The sequence below is a fragment of the Nuphar pumila genome, chromosome 7, assembly GCF_984573655.1.
Source record: "Nuphar pumila chromosome 7, dmNupPumi1.hap1.1, whole genome shotgun sequence".
Lineage (NCBI taxonomy): Eukaryota > Viridiplantae > Streptophyta > Magnoliopsida > Nymphaeales > Nymphaeaceae > Nuphar > Nuphar pumila.
Genome location: NC_143255.1, coordinates 17,040,948 through 17,067,461, shown reverse-complemented (window position 1 = coordinate 17,067,461; position 26,514 = coordinate 17,040,948). Strand labels below are relative to the sequence as shown.

The window sequence follows — 26,514 nt, the reverse complement described above, 5'->3', positions numbered from 1 at the left end:
GGGACGATATTGAGGGGTATGTGCGGACATGCCTCATCTGCCAGCAAGATGAGGGGACAAAGCAGAAGGTTGTCGGTCTCCTTGAGCCTCTACCAATTCTAGAACGCCCTTTGGATAACATCTCCACGGACTTAATTGTTAGTCTGCCAAAGATAGAGGGCCTCAATTCTATTTTAGTTGTGGTGGATCGTTTCTCAAAGTATGTCACATTCATCCCAGCTTCTAAGGAGTGTCCTGCAGAGAAGACTGCAAAGTTCGTAAAGCATGTGGTGAAGCACTGGGGCATACCAAAGAGCATTGTGACTGATCGCAATGCTCGCTTCACGGGCAAATTCTGGTGTGAAGTATTTCGGCTACTTGGCTCTGGTTTGTTGTTTTCAACAAGCTTTCATCCGCAGACAGATGGGCAGACAGAGCGTATCAACGGGATACTTGAGCAGTACCTTAGGCATTTTGTTAATGTCAATCAGAAAAATTGGGTGAAGCTCCTTGACGTGGCACAGTTTTGTTACAACCGCAAAAGAGCGAGTCTTCAGACCACAGCCCGTTTGATATAGCCACGTGACAGCAGCCACTGACCCTGCACACTCTTGTCGCACAAGAAAAGGAAAGGTCATCCTTCGCTTATCAGTTTGTTCGCGACTGGCACGAGCATAATGAGTTGGCAAAGGCATTCTTACACAAGGCGGCAAAGAGAATGAAGAAGTGGGCGAACAAGCATCGTCGGCCCGCTGGGTTCCAAGTTGGGGACCAAGTGTTGGTGAAGTTATATCCCGGGCGCACAAGCATCTTCCGCGGACGGCACCGCGGACTGCTCAGAAAGTATGAAGGACTCTTCACCATCACAAAGAAGGTGGGCAAGTTGGCGTGTAAGCTGAAGTTGCCCCCAGACTTCAAGGTGCACCCGGTGTTCCACGTGTGCAACATCAAACAGTTTCATCCAGACGATGGAGATTCAGAACGCGGCATGACACAACACGCTCCCATCACGCAGAGAGCCCCGAGAGCACAACAGACCGAGAAGCGCCTCACTAAGATCCTTCGTCACAAGGTCAACTACTTGGGCGAAGCGAAGAAATATCTAGTGCAGTGGATGAAAACAGTGAAACCAATGTGGGAGCCTGCATTCGAATGAACAGCCGCTACCCGGCTGAAGTCAGGGCTTACCATGAAACAGATGGTGCCGAGGACGGCGCATGATTTGAAGGGAGGAGCATGTTCCCTTGCGACTTACATTGTAAATTTGTGCTTAGAGTCTGTTTTGCTTTTGTTGAGTCTGATGTAAGCTGCTCTGTTCAGGTGAATCAATACCCCGAAGGGGCAGCCCGTATGCTTGAACTGTGATAGCCCTCGGGCAAAATTGTGAATGAATTAAATGCGTTGAGCTTTCTTTTGTTCATCCTCGTTGTAATTGCTTCTTGTGATTGCAATTCTTCTCCCTCTATTCTCTCTTGCACTCTGGTTACAAGCTTTTGCGGCTGGCAAGCGAGCTAACAAGTAGGCTTGCGGCGGTAAGGAAGGATCGTCGCGCCGCGCTGGCCCATTGAAGAAAATAGGCCCGTGACAGACTTTAAGCTGAAAATAACAATATAATACATATCTCACACCCTTAAAGTGGTTAAATCAAGAATTGGGTGAGGAAAAAAAGAACCTAAATCTTTGATTTGACAAAAGAGATGAACAGAGCATAGGATTCCCCTATTAAGAGTGATAAACTAGTTCCAGAATCATAACCTCACAATTCAGAAATGATCACTTGAGCTAATCATGCTCCACATTGGAGCAAATTCCCGGAAAAAATTGAAAGCCCCTAACATGCTCCAATATTGCTAGAAGAGATAGTTCACAAATGACTACCAAAAGTATACACATTAAACTCTGAAATACAAAGATGAAATAGAAAGGACAAATTATGCTTAATCTATCCTTGAGATAAGAATGTTGTATGAATCATTCATGCATCCCATAAATTTCTATAGTGTTTTTGCAGTTGAGGACGCAGGGTAATTTTATGTCAAGCAAAGAGTATACATTTAATAGACAAGTCAAAAAAGTTCTTTTCTTTTCATGCTGTTTTTTTCCTTCTTGCATTTGGCAGTCCATAGCACTAATCTCTTAGAGAACTATTCAGAAAAAAATTAGAGTTCCTTGTACATAAAACCTTGGTATGCATACCTGTGGCTCACATGCAACTATATATTGACACCGAAGCCCTTTGTCTTTGACCATGGTATCTCCTAGAAAATCTGCAAGTCGTTTGGCAGTGGTCACAGCACATGACTTCTGCTCTCCATAGTCCACCAAGGATTTGCTCATCGTGCTAGATTCAGATATGTAATCAAGCAGCTCACTATCAGCAATATCTATCCCTTGATTCTGGGAAAAAAACATCTCTCTTTAAGAATACTTCCCCATTAATCAAAATATATTATGTCATGAAATGGTTAATGTAGAAAAAGTAACAAAGACATACTTTATCCACTAACATACGTCAATAAACAATTAATAAACCATACATCTAAAAGATCGAGCCAGCGGTTTGCAATGGAGGCAACTGCAGCATAGCACTCATCTAAGGTTGTCCCATGGAGGAACTTGTCGAAAACCTCAGCCTGGAAAAAAAGTGTTCAGGTTCAAGACAGAAGATAACTAAAAAAATACAACTTTGATGGTAGCATAGTTTGATGATCCATACCGTCATAGCATAATATCAAAAGAATTACCAATGAAAGATTAAGGATATCCATATGTCATTTAAATGTGAAGTGCAACTGCAAGCAATGTGACTATCGGCAGATAACTTGTTCAAAAGGGCCAAGTGACCCCAAACAAGGTAGTTGAAGAGGTCATGCAGAACAGAATTCCAGTATCAACAATCCAATATAAGGCATAGCTGGGTTTGCAACTGGCATATGAGCACAGCTTAGGCAAAAATATGCACCTTTGATATGCTAAGTAGTGCTGTGGTCAAGCGTTGAGGCACCTCCGAGACTGAATCTTTGAGAGCAAGACAGCTAAATAAAGTTTTTGAAATTTTTAAACATTTTTCTTCAAAATCAATTCAAATTGTTCTATAATTCATACCTTAAGTATGAGTTAAAATTATTATTTTCACCACAACTAAGCAATGATACCCACTATCTACTGAACTATACGTGTAATATCGTGTTTTTCCATAGTTTTAAATTCTGAAATTTCTAAAATTTTGGCTGTCTTTTATAAAGTTGATAAAAATCATAGAAAATATCCTCAATTATAGGCAACGTCAGCCGGGTATGGGCATAGCCCATAGCCCACTGACAAGACCAAAACGAGGCAAATAATATTTGAGAAACTTTTTGTTTTTAACCTTTAAAATCAAGCGAAAATCGGGCAAAATTCAAGTTAATTTTGAAAAGAAGTCATCATTCATATCTGGGTTTGGATTCGAGATCCAGACCCAACTCAAGTTTATTTAGTCACATGTTCATTAATGGTTCATTTGTATTTTAGTCTGTTGTGTAAAGAGTACTCTAGAACCCTAATATTTGTATTAGCCAATACTTAATGGTAAGCCTCATACGCAGATCCCTAATTGAGGATTCTGCAGCAGCCACGATCTCTCTCTTCTAATCTTGTTCAGGCGAAACTCAAGTATGCGTCTCATAATTCTGAGAACATTGATATTTCATTTTTCTAAAATCGGGTTACGATTGGACCGAAAATCGCATTTTTCAAAAATGACCCGCCTCTATTTTTACCATTTTCTTGATTGGATCAGATCAGATCCGATCCGATCCGATCCACTTGATCCAAGCTCATATGGATCTGAACCCAGTCCAAGAGCCATATTAACTAGGATATGATCCAAGTTGAAATCCAAATGGATTTGAATTTTGGATCTGGATCTAGATCGCATATTCAAGAGTAAATTTAAAGGTTAAATTGAGTAAGAAATCCACGTTGAGAGGACTTCCAGAGGGGGAGACAACCTCTAAAATATTTTTAAAAAAATAGTTATTTAATAATTTAATATTAAATAATTAATAAAATTAATTTTCAAAATTATATTTATTGGATAAGGTGGAGTTCTACATGGAGTAGAACTCGACCTCGACAAGTGTTCTAGATAGATCCCAAATTAGTTAAAAATTAAAAATAAAAATAAAATATAAGAGGATAATAAGAGTAGTTAGAGAGAGAAGAAAAAGAGAAAAAAAAGAGAAGAGAGAAGAAAGAGAGGAAGGAAATTTGTTTAAAAAGATAGGAAGGAAATTTCAAGTTCTCTACACAAGAACCGTTTGTTTAAAAAGATAAAACGGTTCTATGTTGGAGTTCTATGTTGGAGTTCTAAAACGGTTCTTGTGTAGAGAACTTGAAATTTGTTTAAAAAGATAAAAGAGAAAAATAGTGTAACTAATTTTCTTTTATGATGTCCCTTCTACAGTGTGGGAATCTTGGATGGCGGTTTTGGAGAAACCATGAGAATACTAAAACTCCGTATGCGTTTGTGCCCATGAACCCAATGTGGTAGTTCACCTTCCGACCACGGTTTTAGAGAGATTTCAGTCACTTTGCATGAGGGTGGTGTTGTTGACACAGCTGTTGTTATTGATATACCAAGAAAGTAGCATAAGTGGATGTTGATTTTTAATGTTTCAATTTATGGTGCTGATTCCTGATATCGGTCGAAGAACATGTGTGGAACCCAATAATAAAATACAAATTGTGTGTTAAGCTACAACTGGAAACCTAACTTGGACTTTAGGAATTGTTGTGCCTGTTTTGAGTATCAGAGGGTTTAAAGAAAAATGAAACAAAAAAAAAATGTGTACATTTAATAGGGAGATGCATGCAAAAGAAAACTGATAAAAACTTAATAAGTCATTCATGCATGTGCATTGAATCATGTATCTTTACTGTTCTGCATTAGTTCGTGCATTCATACTTATTTTGTCTCGTATAAAAATTGTTATTGCATAGTACTTATTTTAAATGCTTGATTGGTAAATTGATTATGAAATTGTTGTTGTTATATTCCTCTGAATTTATGCATGAATTTGGTTTATGCACTTTGCTTTCTGTTTAGATTTTTAGAAGAATTCGTACAAAGAACTTTGGTTCTTACCCTGTATTTCAAAATGTCTTTCAGAACCGGGAGCTCAGTGATGGGGGTGACTGCTACATGGAGCCTGCGAGTTCACGTGATCTGTTTCTGATGTTCTTGATAGAGTGGCTCTATGTTACAGACTTTCTTTATTTATGTTTTTATGACATTCATTATATTGGTTAATAAAGTTGGTTATCCTTCGTTGATTCAATGCACTATCACTATGGTTTGGTAATTATTAAATCTATGAGACCCCGGATCCTTGGGTTTGGTTTCTGTAATTGTTTTAAAAAAAATATTTCACTTTTCACAAGGATAAGTTAGGGTTGTTACAATACGTAAGATCGGTATAGTAGTAGAATACACATCTTCAATCTGCATCAAACCAGAGTTACCGAAAGCTTTTTAGGTAGGTGGTAAGCTCGCTTCCTAGAAACTCGCTTCGAAAGCACGATACTCATCGCTTCCAAAACATCATGAGATTATCAATTCTCCCACGCTTCTCCTATGCTTCCCACACATATCATTCATGCCTCCCTATGTGCTTACTATATGCTTTTCTCATGTTTCTTTTCATGTTTCTTTTCATGTTTCTTTTCATGTTTTCTATGTGCTTCTTCTCACTCTTCCAATTATTTTAAATGTGCTTTCTCTAAATTGGTAACCATCATTGTTAGATTTTAACAAAAATTTAATTCTGACACTAAAAAGTCATGAAATATAAAAATAATCACTTTTATTTGCTTCTTCGATTCCTATTCAATTCTCATATTGCTTCCTTTTTTATTCTTGTTTCATTTTCAAATTGATGCCTCACTTCTCTCTTTAAATTTTAAAATGCCTGTACTTTCGCTTCTCATATTGTTTCCCGCATCCGCTTCCTGGTATGGAAACCTTGCATCAAACTATTGGATTTTATTCATAGATGTTTCATTATTATTAATATATAGAGCAAAAAATAATTAAAGCTTCATGTGTGGACCATACCAGAGCTACCGGAAGCGCCTAGGCGCATGGGGAAGTGTGCTTCCCCGAAGCGCGTTTCGGAAGCGCGAAACGTCGCGCTTCTGAAATGTGCAGGGAAACGCGCTTTTTTTTAGGAAGCACGCTTCCCCATTTTTCCATTTTTTCGCTTCCGGTTCGCTTCCTAGGTCGCTTCCGAGACGGTTCGTAATTTTCTTCCAAGTCATCCCACGCTTCCCGCTTCCTAAATTTTTGAAAGAGCCTCGCTTCCCGTTCCCGCTTCCCCGACTGGTAACTCTGGACCATACTCAATTTTACTGATCTTGAAAATAAACACTTACTGCATGTACACCCCTTGCAGTTTTAAGATGGATTTATTAAGCTGAACTGTGTATTAGTCCAAGGGCATTATCGTCATTCCACTCACTCCCATATTCAGCTGCCACCTGTCACAATTATTTATTGCTACTTTTGTTGCTTGTGTTGCAGCATATTCCTTGTTATTTGTATGCTTTACTCTTTTACACCACTTTGGTAGCATTGCTGTAATTGCAATCATGTTGACTTTTATGTAGCGCCTTATTAGGGCTCCCATATCAATAAAAGGAGTGTGCAGCCTCCACACAAAGAAGAAAAGCAGAAGAAACATATTGGGGGGTTTTGAGGCTATTAACATGTACAGTTAGTAATCCATAAATTTACTGAAAAAGTAAAAAAAAAATTCAGGCACAGCCAACAAGAAGAATTGTAACCTGCCTTGATGAACAAAGAGAAGGCATGAATTTGACACTCCCAAGTATTATATATGAAGATCAAAAAAGAAAGTATCACAAACAACAAGAGGCTCTTTTACACATATGGCAAAACATGTTTAAATTGGTACACCAGACTGACTGACATCAAAATCAGTTGGAAAATACGTTAGTTATAATGGAAAAGTAAGCATCATGCTCCTGAATTATATGGTTGGAGAGCAGCATAAGGATTTAGGCACATGAAATGCACATACCTGGAACACTTTGATGAGCTTCAACTCTCCTCTTCGCTTAATCTCAAAGCCCTTAAGCTCTGCTAGAGTCCCATCATCATTGAAAACAGCATATCTTTTTTTAATTAGAATACCTTCCTCCTTTGAAGCTGGAAGTATCATGGCCTAAAAACAGAAAAGGCATATGTAAATGGTTAGGAAAAAACAATGGAAGTTATCTAGGATTTGGTACAGCAAACAACCATCACAATGCTTCCTGGTGCATTCACCTTATATGGTCCATCTACTTCAAATTCAATTGAACATTCACTATGTGTGGTGTATATTTTGCTAACTGGATCGACAAGCATCTGAATGCAGAAGATCAAAAGTTAAAATAAAACTCTCTAGTGCAACTTACAACAGCTTCAAACAAGCTAACCACTGACAACCACATAGAAATAAACCATACCAACCTGGTACTGATCATTTGTATTATTTATCGCAACATCAACATTCAGCATAACACAAGGATAAGAAATTGTGAACTTCCTCTTTGAATCTCTGTGAAAAAGATAAAAACAAGGCCCACTATTACACTCCAAAGAAAACCGATATTGAAATAGTTCATAAAACTAACAAAATAAAATAGAGAAAACTATTGATGAAATAACATAAAACTTGTAAAATAAATATGCTGAACATGTCACAACTTCAAGGATGTTAAAGCCTAACTCCCTAAATGTTCGCAACCCCACTTGAGGAAAAAAAGAAAAATGAGAGGCAAAAACTCATCCCAACCACTCAAGCAACTAACTAATCCATAGTCTGGCATCTGCACTAGAGGATCTTTTTGCCTACTCCATACGGCCTTCTAGTTGCAGTAGTGGCTACTATAGCACTTCCATCTCAAATGTACACGAAGGATCTTAGCACTTTATGGTGATTCCAGGGGCTACAGATTGCATGACTACGGGACACGTATACTTTGTCACAGAATAAGTATGCCACAAATATGACCTCTAGGGACTAAGAGGTCAAAGTCCCTAGAGGTCATACAAGAGCAACCATGGAATAGAGGCACAAAGAAATAGAAGCTTGATTAACAAGAAAAGAAAATGAGTATACAACATAAGGGCCAACCCCTTCCTCACCCTACAATGACATAATAGGACCAAAATGGCCCTCCTGCTTTCACTAAAACACTACTTAAGGCTAAAATACATTACTAGTCTACTACCCTCACATACATAACATAATACAAAAGTGACTATTACCCACAATCATAATACATGATATTACATTTCTCAACACTCCCCCTTGAGATGATGTGAACACAATCATTCCAAGTTTGAACAGAAATGTCTGAAATGCCTTTAGTGGCAAGCTCTCAATAAAGCAGTCTGCAATCTGGTGAGTAGTCTCTATATATGTTAGTGAAATGACTCCATCAAAATATGCCCTACGAGTAAAGTGACAATCAATCTCGATATGTTTGGTTCTCATGAAATTCTAGATTCTTTGTGATATGAATAGCACTTTGATTGTCATAATCAGTGTTGTGAAAAGCGTTGAGGCGTAGCGAGGCGCTCCACCAAAAACTGAGGCGAGGCGTAAGCCTCGAGGCGTAAAGCGTAAGCCTCAAAAAAAAGTTACTTAAAAAATTATAAAAAAATATCTAAAAATATAAATAAATAAAGAAATGCTTTATTGATGAAGTAACAACCAATAAGAAATAGAAATTCTCAAATAAGTACTAAAAAATATGAGATTGACATATAAAAGTAACTAAGAAACTGATTACATAACTGGAAAACTAATTATATAATTAAAAAATATAATGTCCTATAAAGCAACAACCAATAAGCAATAGAAAATCTCAAATAACTACTATAAAATATGAGATTAACCTGCAAAAGTTAAAACATATGAGATTAAAAAGTAAAAAAACTACTTAAAAACTAATTAAATATAACATACAAAAGTACTTCTTCTATTAACCTATAAAAGTTAAAACATATGAGATTTTCTTTCTTCCTTGTGCACATGCATGCTTGAAATTTTTATCTCTGTTGGTAATATATACATAACTTTTACTGTGTTAGGCCTCAGCCGACCATAGTCGGCTGAGCCATATGCTGGCAGCTCCAGGCCTCCAGCCGATTGGGTCGGTTGGGCTAGGGTTTCAACCCGGCCAGCTAGGTGCTGGCCATGTCAAATAAAAAATCCTGTGTAGGCTGGCTGTCAGACCAGCCGAATTCAGCTGGCCTGACAGGCCGAGCTTGGTGGGCAGCCAAGCCCAGCCGAGTAGTCAGCTGGGCATGTTTTGAACAAAAAAAAAAGAGTTAATAAATTTTTTGTTTCATGTTCGGGCCCAGTCGACCCTAGTCGGCTGAGCCCTGGGGCAGTCAGCCCCAGCCGACTGAGTCGGCTGGGTGGGTCTGGCCGTGTGCTAGACCCAGCCGACTAGGTTGGCTGGGTCACGTGTTTTCAAAAAAAAAAAGGGTTCTAATTATGTGTGGTTTATATTAAATATTTTGGTGTGGCAAGTATGTGTTTTCCAATCAAGAGCTGAGAACACATACAGTTTTTTTTATGTGACCTGATATGCAATGTGTTAAATTGTATCTTGTGTTAGTGTACACACACACACATATATCATACATATATGTATATGTATCTATCGTTATATATATAAATATATATTATTTTTCTATCATGTAAACCTCCTAGGGGTATTTCTGTCTTTTCCTCCTTTTACGCATATCCACACTAATGCATATGCTTGTAACTTTCTTTTTTCCTTTTTCTTTTCCCTTTTTTCTTTTCTTATTTGTTGACTAAGTCAACTTGGAGGGGGACGTTGGAGGGGCTCCAACGTCTAGTGGGAGCCCCTCCAAGGTTCTCTCTTCTTATAAATAGGGGTGACCCCCCTTCTTAAATGTTATTCAATGCTTGGAGCATTGTTCTCCATTGTTCAATAAAATCTTTTATAATTTTGCATTTGTGTTCTCTTTTTGTACCTTGAGTACATCTTTTTCTAAGTGTTCTTGTGCCTTTGTGCACATTTTCCTTTGTGGTGGCTGTGCTTTCTATGCACGTTATCTCTTTTAAGATATTTTCACACAATGTACACATAAATAAGGGTTAGATTAGCATACAACAACAACAACAACTACGCCTTCATCCCAAAACAATTGGGGTCGGCGATATGAACCAAAAAAGACAATCATTCTGGGTCTTTCACATGAATCATTCTCCTCCAATCATTTCTATCCAATGCCATGTCCTCAGTGAGGTTCAAAGCTGAATCATTTCCTATCATCTCCATCCAAGTCTTCTTAGGCCTACCCCGACCTCTTTTAACTAACATATTTTCCCATTTCTCCATCCTTCTAACAGCAACAGCATTAGACCTTCGCCGAATATGCCCAAACCACCGTAAACGATTCTCCCTCATCTTATTTTCAATGGATGCAACGCCTACCTTCTTACATATCTCCTCGTTTCGAATCTTATCTTTTTTTGTATTTCTACACATCCATCTAAGCATACGCATCTCAACTACACTCATTTTTTGAATATGATGTCTCTTGGCAGCCCAACATTTCGTACCATATAGTAAAGTGGGTCTAATTGTCGTCCTATAAAACTTTCCCTTCAACCGCAATGGCATTCTACGATCGCACAACACTACAGTTGCACTTTTCCATTTCATCCACCCAACCTTTATCCTATGATTTACATCTCCACCAATTTCTCCATACTTTTCTACCACTGCATCCAGAGTCCAGACTACATGTTGAACAGGGTGATGTCATGCCTCTTCCTGTTACTCTTTTTTCCTTGGAGTCGTTTTCACAAACTATTACTCATTCTCAGTCTCCTACAGTTGCTCGGTATCGTGATCCTCCTATGGTGTACACTCGCAGATCACCACCTGAATCAGATCCTACATCACTGCCTTCTTCAGAAGTAAGTTCACCTGAAAATATTGAGTTGTCTAATGTTGATGATGACAGACCTATAGCTATCAAGAAAGGTACAAGACAATGCACATTACATCCTATTTCCCAGTTTGTTATTGAAGCAAGGCTTGGGGTTCACATGAAGAGTTTTATCTCAGCTTTATCTGCCACATCTGTTCCACTTAATCATCATCAGGCGTTGTTAGATCCTAAGTGGAAGCAAGCGATGCAGGTTGAGATGGATGCCTTGCTCTCATGCGACACATGGGATTTGGTTGTTCCACCTACTGATGCAGATATCGTTGGATGTAAGTGGGTCTACACCATTAAGTATAACTCGGATGGCTCCAATGAAAGATACAAAGCCCGGTTGGTGGCTAAAGGGTATACTCAAACATATGGAGTTGACTTCTTTGAGACTTTTTCTCCAGTCGTCCGTCTTGGGACTATTCGTCTGGTCATATCTGTAGTTGTTCATTGTAGGTGGAGTTTATGTCAGTTAGATGTGAAAAACGCCTTCTTGTATGGGAATCTGTATGAGACTGTGTACATGGAGCAACCTCTCGGGTTTGAGGTTCAGGGGGAATGTAGCAAGGTGTGCAAACTAAAGAAGGGCATATATGGTCTAAAACAAAGTCCTCGTGCCTGGTTTCAGAAGTTATTTGAAATTATGTCTGCATTTGGCTTCAACAGGTCAGCATCAGATCACTCCTTGTTTATCAAGAAAACCTTCGTTGGTATTGTGGTTATGGTTGTGTATGTGGATGATATTATTCTTACAGAGAGCAGTGCAAAGGACATCTCAGACACAAAAAATTATCTTCAGAAGCACTTTGTCACAAAAGATCTCGGTTCTCTCATATATTTCTTGGGCATAGAGGTGGCTAGAAGATGTGAAGGGTTAATTCTATCACATAGAAAGTATGTACTTGACCTACTGCAGGAAACAAGGATGTTAGGTGCCAAACCAGCAAATATATCAATGGATCCTAAACTTTATATGTATGATGAACAAGCAGAACCAATTGACAGTAGTAGTTTTAGATCCGTGGTTGGTAAACTTTTATATGTTATTGTAACAAGGTCAGATATCTCCTTGACCGTGAGCAAGATAAGCCAATTCATAGACAAACCAACCCAAGGGAACTGGCAGGCAGCTATGATGATTCTCAGGTATTTAAAACCCTCTCCTGAAAAGGGATTGCTATATAAACAAAGGTCCAACCTTGATATGATTGTGTACTCAGATGCAGACTATGCAGGGGCCATCGATGATAGAAAGTCCACCACAGGGTTCTACGTGTTTGTAGGAGGAAACTTAATTACGTGGAGAAGTAAAAAACAGACTGTGGTAGCTCGATTGAGTGCTAAATCAGAATATAGAGCTATGACTCAAACAGCTGCTGAAATGATGTGGGTTAGGTCCATTCTGAAAGATCTACAAGTGACGATTACATCCCCGGGTTGATGATGTGTAATAATAGAGTAGCCACCTATATAGCTAACAATCCAGTTTTTCATGAGAAAACGAAACACATCGAAGTTGATTGCCACTATATACGTGACTTAGTGCAGTCGGGGCATATTTCTACTAGTCATGTGACTTCTGAGGACCAAGTTGCAAATGTTTCACCAAGCCTATCGCAAGTGCAGGTTTTTCAAGATGTTGCAGCAAGTTGAGCATGATAGATATATATGCTCCAGCTTGAGGGGGAGTTTTAAAAGCAATATTCACAAATCTAGGGTGGTCATACGCAATTTAGCACAATTACGTATGACTACTTGTAAAATTTCCACTTAACTAATCCCTATTTAAATAGGCGATTAGGGTTAATGAAGTCTCTCTCTCTCTCTCTCTCAAATAGATAAAAGGATGGTAGTTTTAACATGTATAATGTGGATTCAAGACATGCATACATGATTGTTATGGAAAGTAGGACACATAACCATTTTTAGTTAAATTTTTCATTTTTTGAAAAATATAATTTTAATAGGTATAATATATAACTCAATCAAAAATAGGTATAATATATAAAAATCCAAAAGAAAATGAAAACTTTTAGTGAAAAATATTTTAAAAAGTTTAAAATTTGTCATAGCACCTCATGTGGCATGTCGCATCTCCTAATGGGACCACAAACTGTGTGCCCATGTGACATCTCTTCTGTATTAGAGTTAGAGCTTCAAGCCCATATGCGGAGCTGAGGGGGGGGGGGGACTGGGCTGTAGCCCAGTCCTGCCTCCCGGCCCAGTTAAAATAAAATATAATTTAAAAGCCCAGTCCTGATTCCATATGAAATAGATTTTTATCTATTTCTGTAGCCCAGTCCTAGCCCAGCCCTGACTGCAGCAAATAGTTTGATTTGTCCATATGAAATAGATTTTTATTAATAATTGTAGCCATTTTTTTTTAGCTCCAAAAAAAATTTTTATTAACCCCAGACTATCACACCAATTTTTTTTTTTGCTACACCCCTGTTTGCACCCCCCCCCCCCTCACATGAATCCTAGCTACGCCCCTGTTCAAGCCTAGATGTACCGAAACTTGGTGGCTGCACTCATGGTCAGATATAGATTTTGCACATTGATTGAAGACTAGTGGCTTTCTTGGAGCAGAAAGAAGAAACAATGAGATGACAACGATATCATCAGTGACATATATTTAGGAGGGAACTAACGATGATATACTGCATCTACTCCATGAGAGATCTAATATTAGTGGCTAGAAAGTATGGCTGGACAACAGTCATTACCATGAAGCAGTCAAGAAACTACTTTTCTTTAATCATCCTTTAGAAAGACAATATCAAGGATCTCTTCAAAGTTCAATGTCTCACCACTAAATATCAAGCTATTGAAAAACTAAAAGAATCCTCAAATATGCGGCAGGGTCTTTTGGAACAATTCACAACCCAGGGCATCGTTATGGAATCTTGCGACAAAATCTAAGCTGGCTATTAGTTAGTAACATGTTGCAAGACATCAAATTATCATATCCATCATGCTAAAGATTCTAATATGACCTTATACTGCTTCCATCAACAAAACTGAAACTTTTCCTTTAAGATATCAACCTTTGATACAGTGAATCAATTGTTCGATCTCTGTCCCTTCACCTATGACTGTCACTATGAACTTGAACTAAAACTATGGAGCAATTTACTTGCGAATTTCCAATGAAAGCACAATATGGAGAGATTAAAAGGCGATGAAGCACAGACTACTACTATATGATAAATACACTAAGCAATAGCTTAAAGCAAGAAGACGTCCTACAAACATGACCAGCATAGGTTTCTCTAAAGCTTATATTACGAAAGATCATGCTAAATAAAATACAAGAAATTTAAGCCTCTTGAAGATCAAGGTACGAAACAACAAGGAGCAATGTCTCCATTTTATTTTCATGCTAATGAATTTACCAAAGAACAAGCACAAATGAGAGGAAATTTACATTGTTCTAAATGTGAAGTTTTCAGGGAACGATCCTGGCAGTGCACACCAAATCCCGTCTGTATCCAGTTCAAGCGGTCTTCCAATTTTTTCAACAAGCAATCGAGCATTCTGAATAATTTTAGCTCCCGTATAAGTAACAACTCCAGCCATCTCCATAGAATACCATCTGGCTCCCCTGTATAAATTTACACAAAACAATTGTTTAATCATTATCAGACAAATGATAAAAAAGAGGAAAAATTAAAAAGAAATCAATAAAACATAGCCGTCCATGCTCAAAGGAGGATGAGTAGAAATGTCAAACTATAACAAAACATGGATAGCCAGTAGAGAATTCAAAACTCACTTGCGCATAACATATCCATAGAAGGAATTAAGTATACACTTGTGAGCCAACTGAAGTGAATCATATAAAATCACCATATCCTGCATCAACCAGAGAACAAAGGAAACTTTTACCAAACAGTCTACCATTTAGTTCATCTCAAAGTATTACACTCACTTGTGCCTCTTGTATCTGCAACAAGTTTCCCTTAGCCTTTGCCTCTGCCAGTTTTCCCTTCCAAATTTTATTAAGACCTTTGTATTCATATCTTCTATCTCGAAAACTAACCGGTGCAAAAGAAAAGGTAAGTATGCAGGTCCCTAATGTAACAGATCAATATAAAAATGGAGCACAATAGATCAAGGTCACTTATGCCTCCAACATTAAAAATATCAAAAAAGGAACGATAATTGATCATACGAGACATTGTCTGTAACAATAATGTAAATATTTGTTACAAAATTCCGAGTGAATAAGAAATCAACACCTAATGGAGAATACAGAATGACAAACCTGCGTACAGTATCCACATAGAATGGATTTTCACGCATGCAGATCCCAGCAACTCGTCGTTCAGTAACAGGTTTGTCAACCACCCTTTTATATACCTAATACAAGCAGAATATGTCCTGAACAAACTAGATGTGGGGAAAAATAAAATGCAACTATATAACCCCCACCTTCTGGCAATACTTTTTCAAACGATCCTTCAGCTTCAATTGCTGTTGTGCCTTTGGGAGATCAAGGAAGGATATTGATAATTCACCATCTACAAGCTCTGACTCGATTTGACTTTTCAGATGGTAATACTCACTATGAAGAGATGAGACGCAAGCACATAAACTCACAATGAACTGTACAAATCTAAAAATCTAGAGGACCGAAAAAAGAAACACATAATATAGCATATAAATACCTTCTCTTTGCCATGAAGGTCTCTCCTCGCCATACCCAGTCAAGATGGCGAAGGCAAGTTTTGCCAGGACGATTGAAATCACATGCAGTGCAAATCTCGTCTGTAACGATTGATGGTGGCTGGAATAAACAAAAGGTAGTATGCAGAACCTCTCAATAAGTTTGATGAGAACATATAAAGGAAAATATTCAACAAATATTTTACAAGGAACCTAAAGCATTCAATATGAACAAAAAGTTCCATGAACCCGATGAGGGGGTGAAATTGGAGATTTGAAGAAGAATAATGCAATGAAAATATAACAAAAAAGGAAATACATGACATGACCGACCAAATAATAAACACAAATATATGCAGATTTTAACAATTAAAGAAAATTAGGATACAAAAAGAGTATGTACATGTGCAAGTGCAATTATAACTGCTCGATGCGAATTTAAAATTTAAATTCTAGTTTAACATGTTTCCAGGATTGAGGAAAGAGGAAGCTAGGGGAAGCCATATGCATACCATCTACAAGCTTCCCACACCAGTTTATCCAACATAACATTATTAGATTTATAAAGAGTACCTCAACAACTGAAAGGACACCTCTACAAGACTGCTATAAAACCAGAACTATTATGTAAAGCTGAATGTTGGATGACTAAAAAGCAACAAGACAGAGTGCATGTTGCCTATGTTACAGCGACACGGCACTTAGGGTGCCGTACCGATGTCGACACTGGTACTGGTACCTGGATACAACAATTTCCGTGTCCTATATTATATATTATATTTTCAATATATAATATATATTTTAGATATATAATATATATTTTAGATATATAATATATATTTTAGATATATAATATATATTTTTCAGTATATATTTAGCTGTGTCCCAGTAGCCACATTTTTTGGAATTGTTGTGTCATAGACTTCGTAGCCCTACCCGCACTGGTACCCATGTGACATAGCATGTTGCAAAGATGTGTATGCTAAGACGGATGTATGGAGTTACAAGAAAGGACCACATTAGAAATGAATATATTAGAAAGCACCTAAGAGTCTGTCAAACCAATAATAGATAAAATAAATGAATGTTGTTTAAGATGGCTTGAACATGTTGCTCGACGAGCTCTCATAGAGCCTGTGAGAAAGGTTGACATGTTACAAGTAGAAGGAGCTAGGAAAAGAGGAAGACCATTGAAGACTTGGAAGGTGGCAGTTCCAGGTGACATGAAAGATTGTAAAGTGATCAAAGCTTCAGTTCTAAGTAGACAGGAATGGAGAAAAGGCATAATGATGATGAACATTATTAGATTTATAATACACAACAAATATTCCCCATTATTTAAGTAATCAATGTAAAAATTGCACAGCGAAACTTGAAAGATCGTATTGAGCTGTAGCTTGGTAATGTTAGCCTTTTGGTATCCAAAAAATAGTTTATCAAAAGCCTTTACACATCTCGAAACCCGCTCCAGAAGCTAGAAGCTAGGTCCATGAGATTGCGCATCCATTAAGTCATGGTTTCTTGACATGAAATCAGAACATCCATTAAAAGGTCATGCATTTAAACAAATAAGAATTGTGATTATCAAATAAAAGGGTATCATAACTGATTTGTTTTAGTTAGATTTGAGTGATAAATGACCGACCATTGCATTTGTAAAACACAAAGAAAAAACCTTAAAGATCTTTTAGGAAATTCATTTTAAGGGATAAATCAAAGTCAATGCAAAAGCATTAAAAAAAATCACCCCATTATATCATATATGTCCTTTTTCATGCTTCTTTATGTTAAGACGCTATATCCATTTACTGAATTGTCCGGGTTTGGGTCTAATGTCGATCCGAGATCCAAACACGTTTTGTAATTAGATTGTATAGTTAAGGGATGTTTAGTCCTTTGTATGATAGCCCTAATTAGAGGCTGTAATATATATTAAACAGATTCATGCATGTGCTACTGTTGCAGCCTTTGTGATTGGAACCACTCAGCATGTCGCCATTTGTCATCATCACTTCTGCAGATCGATCCAGGTATGCATACGCACCTTGTTGTTCTATCATGGTATCAAAGCAAGGATCGTGATTGGGCATAATTAGTCTGTGTGATCAGATCTGTGCCGATTAGTGATTAGATCTGACTGGGCGTGATTTGTCTGCATCATTAGATCATCAGATCTACAACGAGGTTCCATTTTATTGGGTTGTTATTTCTTGTCTGATTTTCAGTCGTTATTACCTGTATCGCGTTTATGATCAGAATTGTTATATTCTGTATCACGAATCTGGCTATTCCCTGCATTGTGAATACTATTTCTTGCCTGTTTTTTTTGTTTTGGTCGCTATTCTATGTGTCGTATATCTGGCCAGAATTGTCATTTTCTGTATAACGAGCCTGATTTCCTTTTGTCTGGTCATTATTAAATTTTGTGTCGTGAATATTATCCCTGTGTCGCTAACCCATTTTTTTCTGTTTTCGTTCCCCCTATGCTGGTATCGTGAATCTGACTCCTTAATCTCTGTGTCATGGATCTATTTCAAATCGTTGTGTCATGAAAATTCTGGTTCCCACCTTTTATTTCTTTATTGTGTCACATCCTTTGGTTATTTCAACAGCCTTCTCCATTCTTGAGTTTATTTTTCATCAAAAATAATCATCATTTTTTTTGGCTAAAGGCCTTTTCTATCATCATTTTTCTTGTTGTTTTTTTTCTTCACACATTTCTCATGGACACTAATGTTTCACAACCCATGTTGTCTTCTAGTTTCCTACCTCAACTTGTCTCAGAGAAATTGAATAACAGTAATTTTCTTATTTGGAAAAGGTAAATTAAGGCACGATCTATCTGGCCATCTTGATGGATCAATTAAAATACCATCAGAGTTTATCATGCAAAAACAGAGAGACAACAAAGGAGCATTAAATGTGGTCTAGATCAGGAATCCTGAATATGTGTCATGGGTAAAAAGGGATCAAGCAGTTGTAGCATACCTGACTTATACCCTGTCACAAGAAGTTCTCATTGGAATCCCAAACAACTGTACAGCGAAAGAGTTATTGGACAGCATAGTCAAGACATATTCTCAAATCAGAATCCAGAGTTATGTATATGAAGAAAGAGTTTCAAAGCCTCAAGAAGGGATCTTTCAGTATTATGGAATATTTGAATAAAGTGAAAGAAATAATTGATCAGTTAGCCTTGGCCGGAGACACTGTTTCTGATCGTGACAAAGTCCAATAGACACTAGTTGGCCTTGGAGACGAGTATCATGTTATCTCCACTACGTTGCAGTGCTTTCCTATTCTCCCATCCTTTGAAGATCTCAAGTCACGATTACTTCAGTTTGAGATGAACCTCAAGCATGACACAGGAAACTTTGGGTTGTCACATGACTCTCATGAGGTGTTGTTTACAGGGACATATAGAAGAAGAGAAAGAGGAGGCTACCGAGGAGGCCATGGCCGTGGCTATGGAAGAGCTGAAAATCAACAAGGTAGAGGTATTTTACCTTTTTCTAATGCTTCAAACACCAACAGTGTGAATATTGGGGACAGACAAGTCCCAATTTGTTTTATATGTAGAAAGCCTAGGCATGTGAAAGCTAATTGTTATTATAAAGATTATTCAAACTATAATGCAGAGGACAACTCTACTTATCATAAAGGGCATCCAGTTAGACCAACTATGAACTAGTCACTTGCTGGAGGGGAAGAAAATGTAGGTGATCTGAATGCATTGCTTGTTACCCTAAAGTATCAACCAGTCACTAGCTGGAGGAAAGAAAATTGTAGGTGATCTGAATGTGTTGCTTGCTACCCTAAACTCTCTAAATCTAAAGCAAGATGATCAAGGAATTTGGTATGTTGATTCTGGAGTAGCTAGTCAAATCATTAGAGATGCAGGTAAATTTTCTAATCCCATTAGATATTCTGGAAAGGACGGTGTTTTCATGGAAAACGGTGTCAAACATCTCATCACTTATATTGAAAATGTCTTTGTTTCCTCTTCTGAGTCTAAGTTTATTAAATTTTTTGATGTTCTTTGTGCCCCTAATATCAAGAAAAATCTGGGGTCTGTTTCTAAACTTGTTGATGATACTAATTCCTACGTTATTTTCACTCCTACTTCTATGTATTTGAAAGAACTTCGCATGAAGACAACGTACGCTGAAAGGGAGTGATGTGGGAACATGTACATCGTCAAGGAAAATCCACTGCAAAAGTGTTCATCTTCATCATCAACTTCGACCCCTCAGAAGTCCCTTTCACTGTCAGTCTTGTCAATAATGTCAATCTTTGGCATAGTCGATTGGGACATTGTAGTCATAAATTTATTGAAAATCTTGTCTATTACAAGTTGATTCCAGAGACAGGTTTGAGTCATGGTTTAAATAAGACATTGTGTTCCAATTGTCAAGTTTTCAAGAGTCATGTAATTCATTTTCATTCCATAAATGAAAGAACTTTGAAACCTTTTGAGATTGTGCACTCTGCTATTTAGGGTCCTGCTCCAGAAAACTCCGTCTCTGAAAGTAAATATTATGTTGTATTTGTTGATGACTATTCTCATTATTCGTGGATACTTTTTATAAAACAAAAGTTCAAAGTTTTTGACATCTTTCGCAAGTTTCATGCCTATGTCAAAAATCAATTTTCCTCAATTATTCTTAATTTCCAAAGTGATGGAGGTGGGTAGTATGTCTCCAACGATTTCATTGAACTTTTGCAACTAAATGGAATTGTTCGAATGGGTGGTGTGAATGGGATTGCAAAACGAAAACATCGTCATATTATAGAAAGTGCCCTTGTTATGATGCATGTCAGTGATCTACTAGTGGGACTATGGACAGAAGCTTTTCATTCTACAGTCTATGTAATAAATCGCCTTTCCATGGAAGCTCTAAATAGAAGATCCTCGTATTTCGTGCTATATTGTAACCATCTTGATTATGCACTTTTGAAGTCCTTTTGTTGTAATTGTTATGTTCATATTGATAAGACTCAACGAAATAAGTTTGGGAACAAAACCAGTGTTTGCAGATTCGTTGGATATGCAGATAGTTATAAAGGGTATCGATGTTATGAGATTGCCACCAAAACCATTTGTATCTCACGGAATGTTGTTTTTGACGAGAATTGTTGTCACCTGTCAGTATAAAGACAGCGCCAATATGCTTCAAGATCGACAATGATCGTTACTACTGAATGCTCTGCAACATGGGTACTTCTACCAGCTCTTGGGATTGTGTCAATTGGGTTTTAGACTTTGCCTGACCCATTTTATCTATTTTATGATCCAGTCAATGTGTAGTCAGTAAGGATCAAAAGTGCCTAATGTTAATTGTATATTTTTTTCTTATTAATCATTGTCAGAAATATCGGTCTCGGCTATATCTTGGCAAGACAAAATATCATAGCATATTATAGGTTTTTCAATAAATCTCAAGAAAATCTCAAATTTTAAAACATAAAATAAAAATATAAAGCAATTCCTTCTTTCCTTCCTCCTTTCTTTCTTCTTTCCTTCCTCCCTTTTTTCATTCTTTGCATCCAGAGTTATTGTAATCACAAAACACCATTATATTATCGTGATATATATAAACTATCAATATTTTCATAATATCGAAAGACTTTTCCTTTACATTTTTTTCAATCTTACAGTGATAATATCGCGATTTTTTAAAATATCATCGATATCTATGACTATGTTATTAATTATTACTTAACTATATATCTTTGGCATGTATTAGCCCTTTAGTTCACAATTGACAGTCTATAGCTTCAAATGTATAGCATTTCGTAAAATGCAATATAGTTGCCGGTGTTTCTGTGTGTATATGTATAGGTATGCCACAGATACACACCCGTATATAATCCTACTTCTATGCATGTGCTTTTAGAAATTCCTGCATCATACCCTTTGTACTTGTTTTGTACCCTATACCGGCACCCTTATTTGACACAAATTGAATGTTAATGAAAAGGGTCTCAAAGAACCTTTGTATTTCAATTATAAGAACATGTACACCCGTACATGCGCTTTACTCACATAGCTCATAGATTTTTCTCGGTTAAAGTTTATTCATGAATTGTTACTTGCAAGTTATTAGAGCATGATGAATGATGATTTGTGTTTGGATACAAACCAGAGTTACCGGAAGCGCCTAGGTAAAAGGGGAAGTGCGCTTCGGAAGCGCGAAACGTCGCGCTTCCGAAGCGTGAGGGGAAGCATCCCCCTTTTTTGTGAAGCGTGCTTCCCTTTTATAGGAAGTGTGTTTCCCTTTTATGGGAAATGCGCTTCCCATTTATGGATGGGAAGCGCGCTTCCCAAAAAAAGTGGTCCCCCACGCTTCCCCCATTTTTTTATTTTTTTCGCTTCCCCCTCGCTTCCTAGGTTGCTTTCGGTTTGCTTCCTAGGTCACTTTCGAGACCGTTCGAAATTTTCTTCTAAGTGGTCCCACGCTTCCCCTCTTCCTAAATTTTTGAAAGTACCTCGCTTCCCGCTTCCCGCGACTGGTAACTCTATACAAACTTCTCATAATTTTCATCAACACATTAAATACACACATAATAGAGTACAACTATAATCATTCCTCAAAATATTCATCAACACATCAGATACGCACATAAGAGAGTACAACTATAATCATTCCTCAAAAAATTAAGAATGTTCTTAGATTTCATAAGTTATATATAACCATAGAGGCTATGCTTTTAACGACCAAGTGTTGAGTAACTAACCACCTAGCTAACACCAATTCTGCCCTTAAAATTAACTGTGTATTTTCAAAAATACCATTGCTTTTAATGGTTGCCATTTCCATCAATTGAAAAATGTAAACATCAATATAAAGGGCTTAAAGTTAGATTAATCCTTTGCATCTGTGTGAAGAGAGAAGGAAAAAGAACAAGGAAAAGAAAGGAAGAAAGAGTAGGGAAAATAGAGGGAAAAAAGAAGGAAGAGGGAAGAGTGAACGTCAGGGAAAGAGAAAACAGAGAGAGAGAGGAAAGGAAAACCAAACACAGAAATAAGTCAAGAACACTAAACCGACGAAGACAATATAAATTCATGGATACAAAAACTGAAAATAGGCTTTCATACCATGAAAATCAGGCCTATTGTTATTGAGAAAGGAGGATGGAATACTCTAGCAGCCAATGGCCTCCAACTCCAAGGTGAGGCAGCACCTATGTTTCATTACTTATATGAATTTAAAGTGGCAACTAGAATTATGTTCAAATTGAAACTGTTTTTTACAATATGCCAATCATAAGTGGTGTGAGAAAAAGAAAAAGAAAATTAACAAAAATTACATGACTGCCACTTCTAAGTTGCGGTAATAATAAAAGATTAATAAAACCCTCAAATATGTTAGTCTTACATTTCGCGTCTTAACAAATCGTAAGGATAAGGAATTGTAAGATTTGTCCAAGGAGCCATGAGTAGCAAATGCAATTATATTTGTGTGTGAAACACAAAACATTTGGTATTATTGATAGTACCAAGCTAACTAGTAGAAAATCATAATCTCAGGCGTTATATACATAATGGAACCCAAAAAATGTATTATATGACTTCGATCTTGTTGTTTAGACATTAAAAAACTGCCGTATTTTGCATCAAATTTTGGTGCAAAGCCTGATCTTGATTAACATAAAAATATTCCCTGAGTGATTAGTTTAAGACTGACATAAAAAAGTAATTGCCATTCAATCAAAACTTACAATCATAAACCAGTCCGACCACAACAAGATTTCACAAAGCATGCAAATCAACTGTTAGAATCATGAATTCCAAGGGATTGATTAGCAATTAAATTCCACGACAATATCATAATTAAAACTTCCATAAGAAACAAACTTCAATGCAAATTGCAGGAACTTTCCATAACAAAAACATAAACACAAATACCAACATCTAATACCTGAAGCCGATTGGTCAAAATGATGTTTGGGTACATCGCAGCCACGTCAAGATGATATATAAGAGGACATTCATCACGGTTTGGCTCATCACGCAGCAGTGCAAGCTAGAAGCAGATAGGAACAAGACAGAAAATAAAGCTATATGAATGCTAGAATACTAACAGTACTGAATTAATAACGCCAAATTGGTGTTCAGCTAGACATTCGGTTCAGTGAATAGTTTATGCTTTCCAAAGTGGATATTACCAAAAATGAAGGCAGTTGGACATATATACATGTGCATCTAAACATATTTGTGTGCCTGTATGCATATATGCATGTCGGTCACCTTTATAAATGCCCATATTAAATTAACAAAAACTCGAAAAAAAGGTAAATTATCTCAAAATTAGACCTTTGAGAAAATTGAAAATTTTTAAATATTACAATTACAAAAAAGGACTCACAGAAAAGTGGTTATAAAACAAAATAGTAATATTTTGTCTCTGGATTGTTTAGAACTAACATGGTTTTAAAATGATGCATTTATTGCACATAATGTGTGATCATTCATGCATAGATACATGTAAACACGTAAATACATTTACGTGTTGTATGAACATATGAACGACGTGTGTATGTATGCATAAAAACTATTTGTCTTAGCCTTCACAATGCTTTCAGTAATGTCTGTTTCGGAAAACATAAATTATGTACCGGTAAGAACGCTTAGCCAAACAGCGAATTCGTCAACAAGATGGATAAATATCCAAGCAATCAAAGTATCTCGGCACAAATTAATAGTAAAGAATAGTAAGCAAGCACCTTTGCAGTAATAGCTTCCTTCACATCTTCATAATTAGCAACTGAATCTAACTCCATCTTGCCCTCTACCTTTATTGCATATTGGAGATCTCGGTCAAGGTTGGCAATCAATTGCTGATTAAAAAACATAAATTAAAAATTCATTCATCTGAATCAAGGTAAATCTCACGTATGCACATAAAGACTTGTTTTATATACATACATACATACATACATATATAACAATGACATTTAGAATATTGCTACAGTACACTATATCATAATTTCTTGAATAGAACATGATAAAAACATCACACAATACCATAGAATATGAAGCGCACTTTGCATATGTTAATATTAGCAGAGTTCAATTGAATGAAATGAACAAAGCACCATTAAAATACATGGCATTTTTAAAAAATCATAGTTACTTTGTGGGGTAAAAAAAGTCACCATTTTTCACACTCAAATGACAAAAGTGCACCTTTTTGAAAACTTATTTCACTTTTCGTTTCCCACTAAAAGAGACTCACTATATCCCCCAAAAATAACTATGTATTTTCAAAAATGTCATTGCTTTTAATAGTATTCTCATCATATCAATCAGTTTAACTCACGTAAGATTAATACAATTCTAGTTTAAAGTTAGATGTGAAGTCGACAATGCAAAAATGCATATTGAGAGGCTCTTCAAGAGCTATCTCAAAGCCGTCCATCTTATACACAATTTCTAGGTTTTATTGCAAAAAAGGTTTCCAAAAATAACATTAAATCTAGCAATTTAGATGTGAAGTCATTTTCTTGGTAGTTGCATTTGGATGTATAGGGGTGGACACCCGGGTGGGTAGCCCACAGGCTGTCAAGTACCCGGCCTGGATCCAATCGAGCTTGGGCCACACTTTGAGGACACTGCCTGATAAAAATCAGGCCGAGACCAATGCGACATCTTATCGAGTCGGGCTCCAGCTTGGTTCCCGTCCAAGTCAGACCTTTATTATACGGTAAAAAACATATTAGCAAAATATTTAAACTGTTAAAAAATGTGCCCCCTCTTCCCGCCCTTTACAGCTATGAATTTTGAAAAAGATAAAGAGCCTTCTATGTGCAGTAAAGATGGGGAATTGGAACCCTCTTTCTTTTATAGGCACCCAAGGCTTTTCACTTCCTTCTCCTCTTCAATATAGGACTAATCCCCATTAAGCTATACAAAGTTTCCCTTTATAAATGCTATGCTATTAATGCATTCTATCTCAGAAGTGCATGTTTTCTCTCTTTTCTGAGAACGAAAATTGACCAGCATTTGTAACTTTTAAGAATTAAGCATTACCTTTTGAAAAAAAGTGATTGTATGTTGTTTTAAAGTTGTGTGTACCATACCGTTACCTGTATCGGCTGGTCCCAAAGTAACACTTAACACCGTATCGTATCATATCGCAAATTTTTAATCAAAAATTCCAAAAAAATCAATAAAAATCAGCAAAAATCAGCAAAAATTCTAAAAAAAAATCATAACACATGAAACAATGATGAATTGCACAAAATACAACCATACAATCAGTGTTGCATCCAACTGCAGCACGATGATCTCTTTATCTTCGGCCATTTTTTTTACAAGTGGGTCATCATCTTCAGAATCTGCAACAATGGTTGAAAATCCTTCTTTGCATCTTTACAAAATTCTTCTTTGAATTTCTTCCAGTTCAGCAATAACATCAGCACGAAAAGTGGCAAGAATAGATCGATAATTACATGGACGTAGATTTTGATGAACACTTATAATATGTTGCTTAAATCTATGCAGTACACCTCTAATATTATAACCACAAAACACGCATCTCATTGATGACCTTGGTCGTGGTACATTCATGTTTTTATAGTATTCCCATGCAGGATCATCTATATAAGATGAACGTGAAGACGACATCAAAATATTTAAAATAAAACATAACCAATTAACAACCAAATAAAAATATAGGCATACAAATATTCAACAAGTTTACATACATATAGAATAAAGATTTTTTACCTTAACCCACTTCCTTAAGTGGAAAAAGGGTAGAAATGTACTCTTGAAAAAAATCGCAAAAGCCCTCGCCCTTGCAAACGGACCGGCCCCCAAATCGCTC

General features: G+C 36.9%; 1 protein-coding gene across 5 annotated transcripts in view; it reads right to left on the bottom strand.

Moving 5' to 3' along the window:
- The window catches only part of LOC149831313 (DNA polymerase epsilon catalytic subunit A-like), a 154,462-nt gene that overhangs the window by 90,683 nt on the left and 37,265 nt on the right, over positions 1–26,514 (bottom strand). For 4 of the 5 annotated variants that reach the window (XM_090013810.1, XM_090013813.1, XM_090013812.1 and 1 more), the window contains 13 exons: positions 24,410–24,523; positions 23,605–23,709; positions 15,685–15,803; positions 15,449–15,581; positions 15,282–15,376; positions 14,946–15,051; positions 14,790–14,869; positions 14,442–14,618; positions 7,496–7,583; positions 7,310–7,390; positions 7,062–7,205; positions 2,517–2,612; positions 2,176–2,376 (listed from right to left, as the gene is read on the bottom strand). In XM_090013810.1, coding sequence (XP_089869936.1) covers positions 2,176–2,376; positions 2,517–2,612; positions 7,062–7,205; positions 7,310–7,390; positions 7,496–7,583; positions 14,442–14,618; positions 14,790–14,869; positions 14,946–15,051; positions 15,282–15,376; positions 15,449–15,581; positions 15,685–15,803; positions 23,605–23,709; positions 24,410–24,523 — 1,539 coding nt within the window. The remainder of the gene's footprint in view (positions 1–2,175; positions 2,377–2,516; positions 2,613–7,061; positions 7,206–7,309; positions 7,391–7,495; positions 7,584–14,441; positions 14,619–14,789; positions 14,870–14,945; positions 15,052–15,281; positions 15,377–15,448; positions 15,582–15,684; positions 15,804–23,604; positions 23,710–24,409; positions 24,524–26,514) is intronic. The other variant, XM_090013811.1, reaches the window with a different exon arrangement.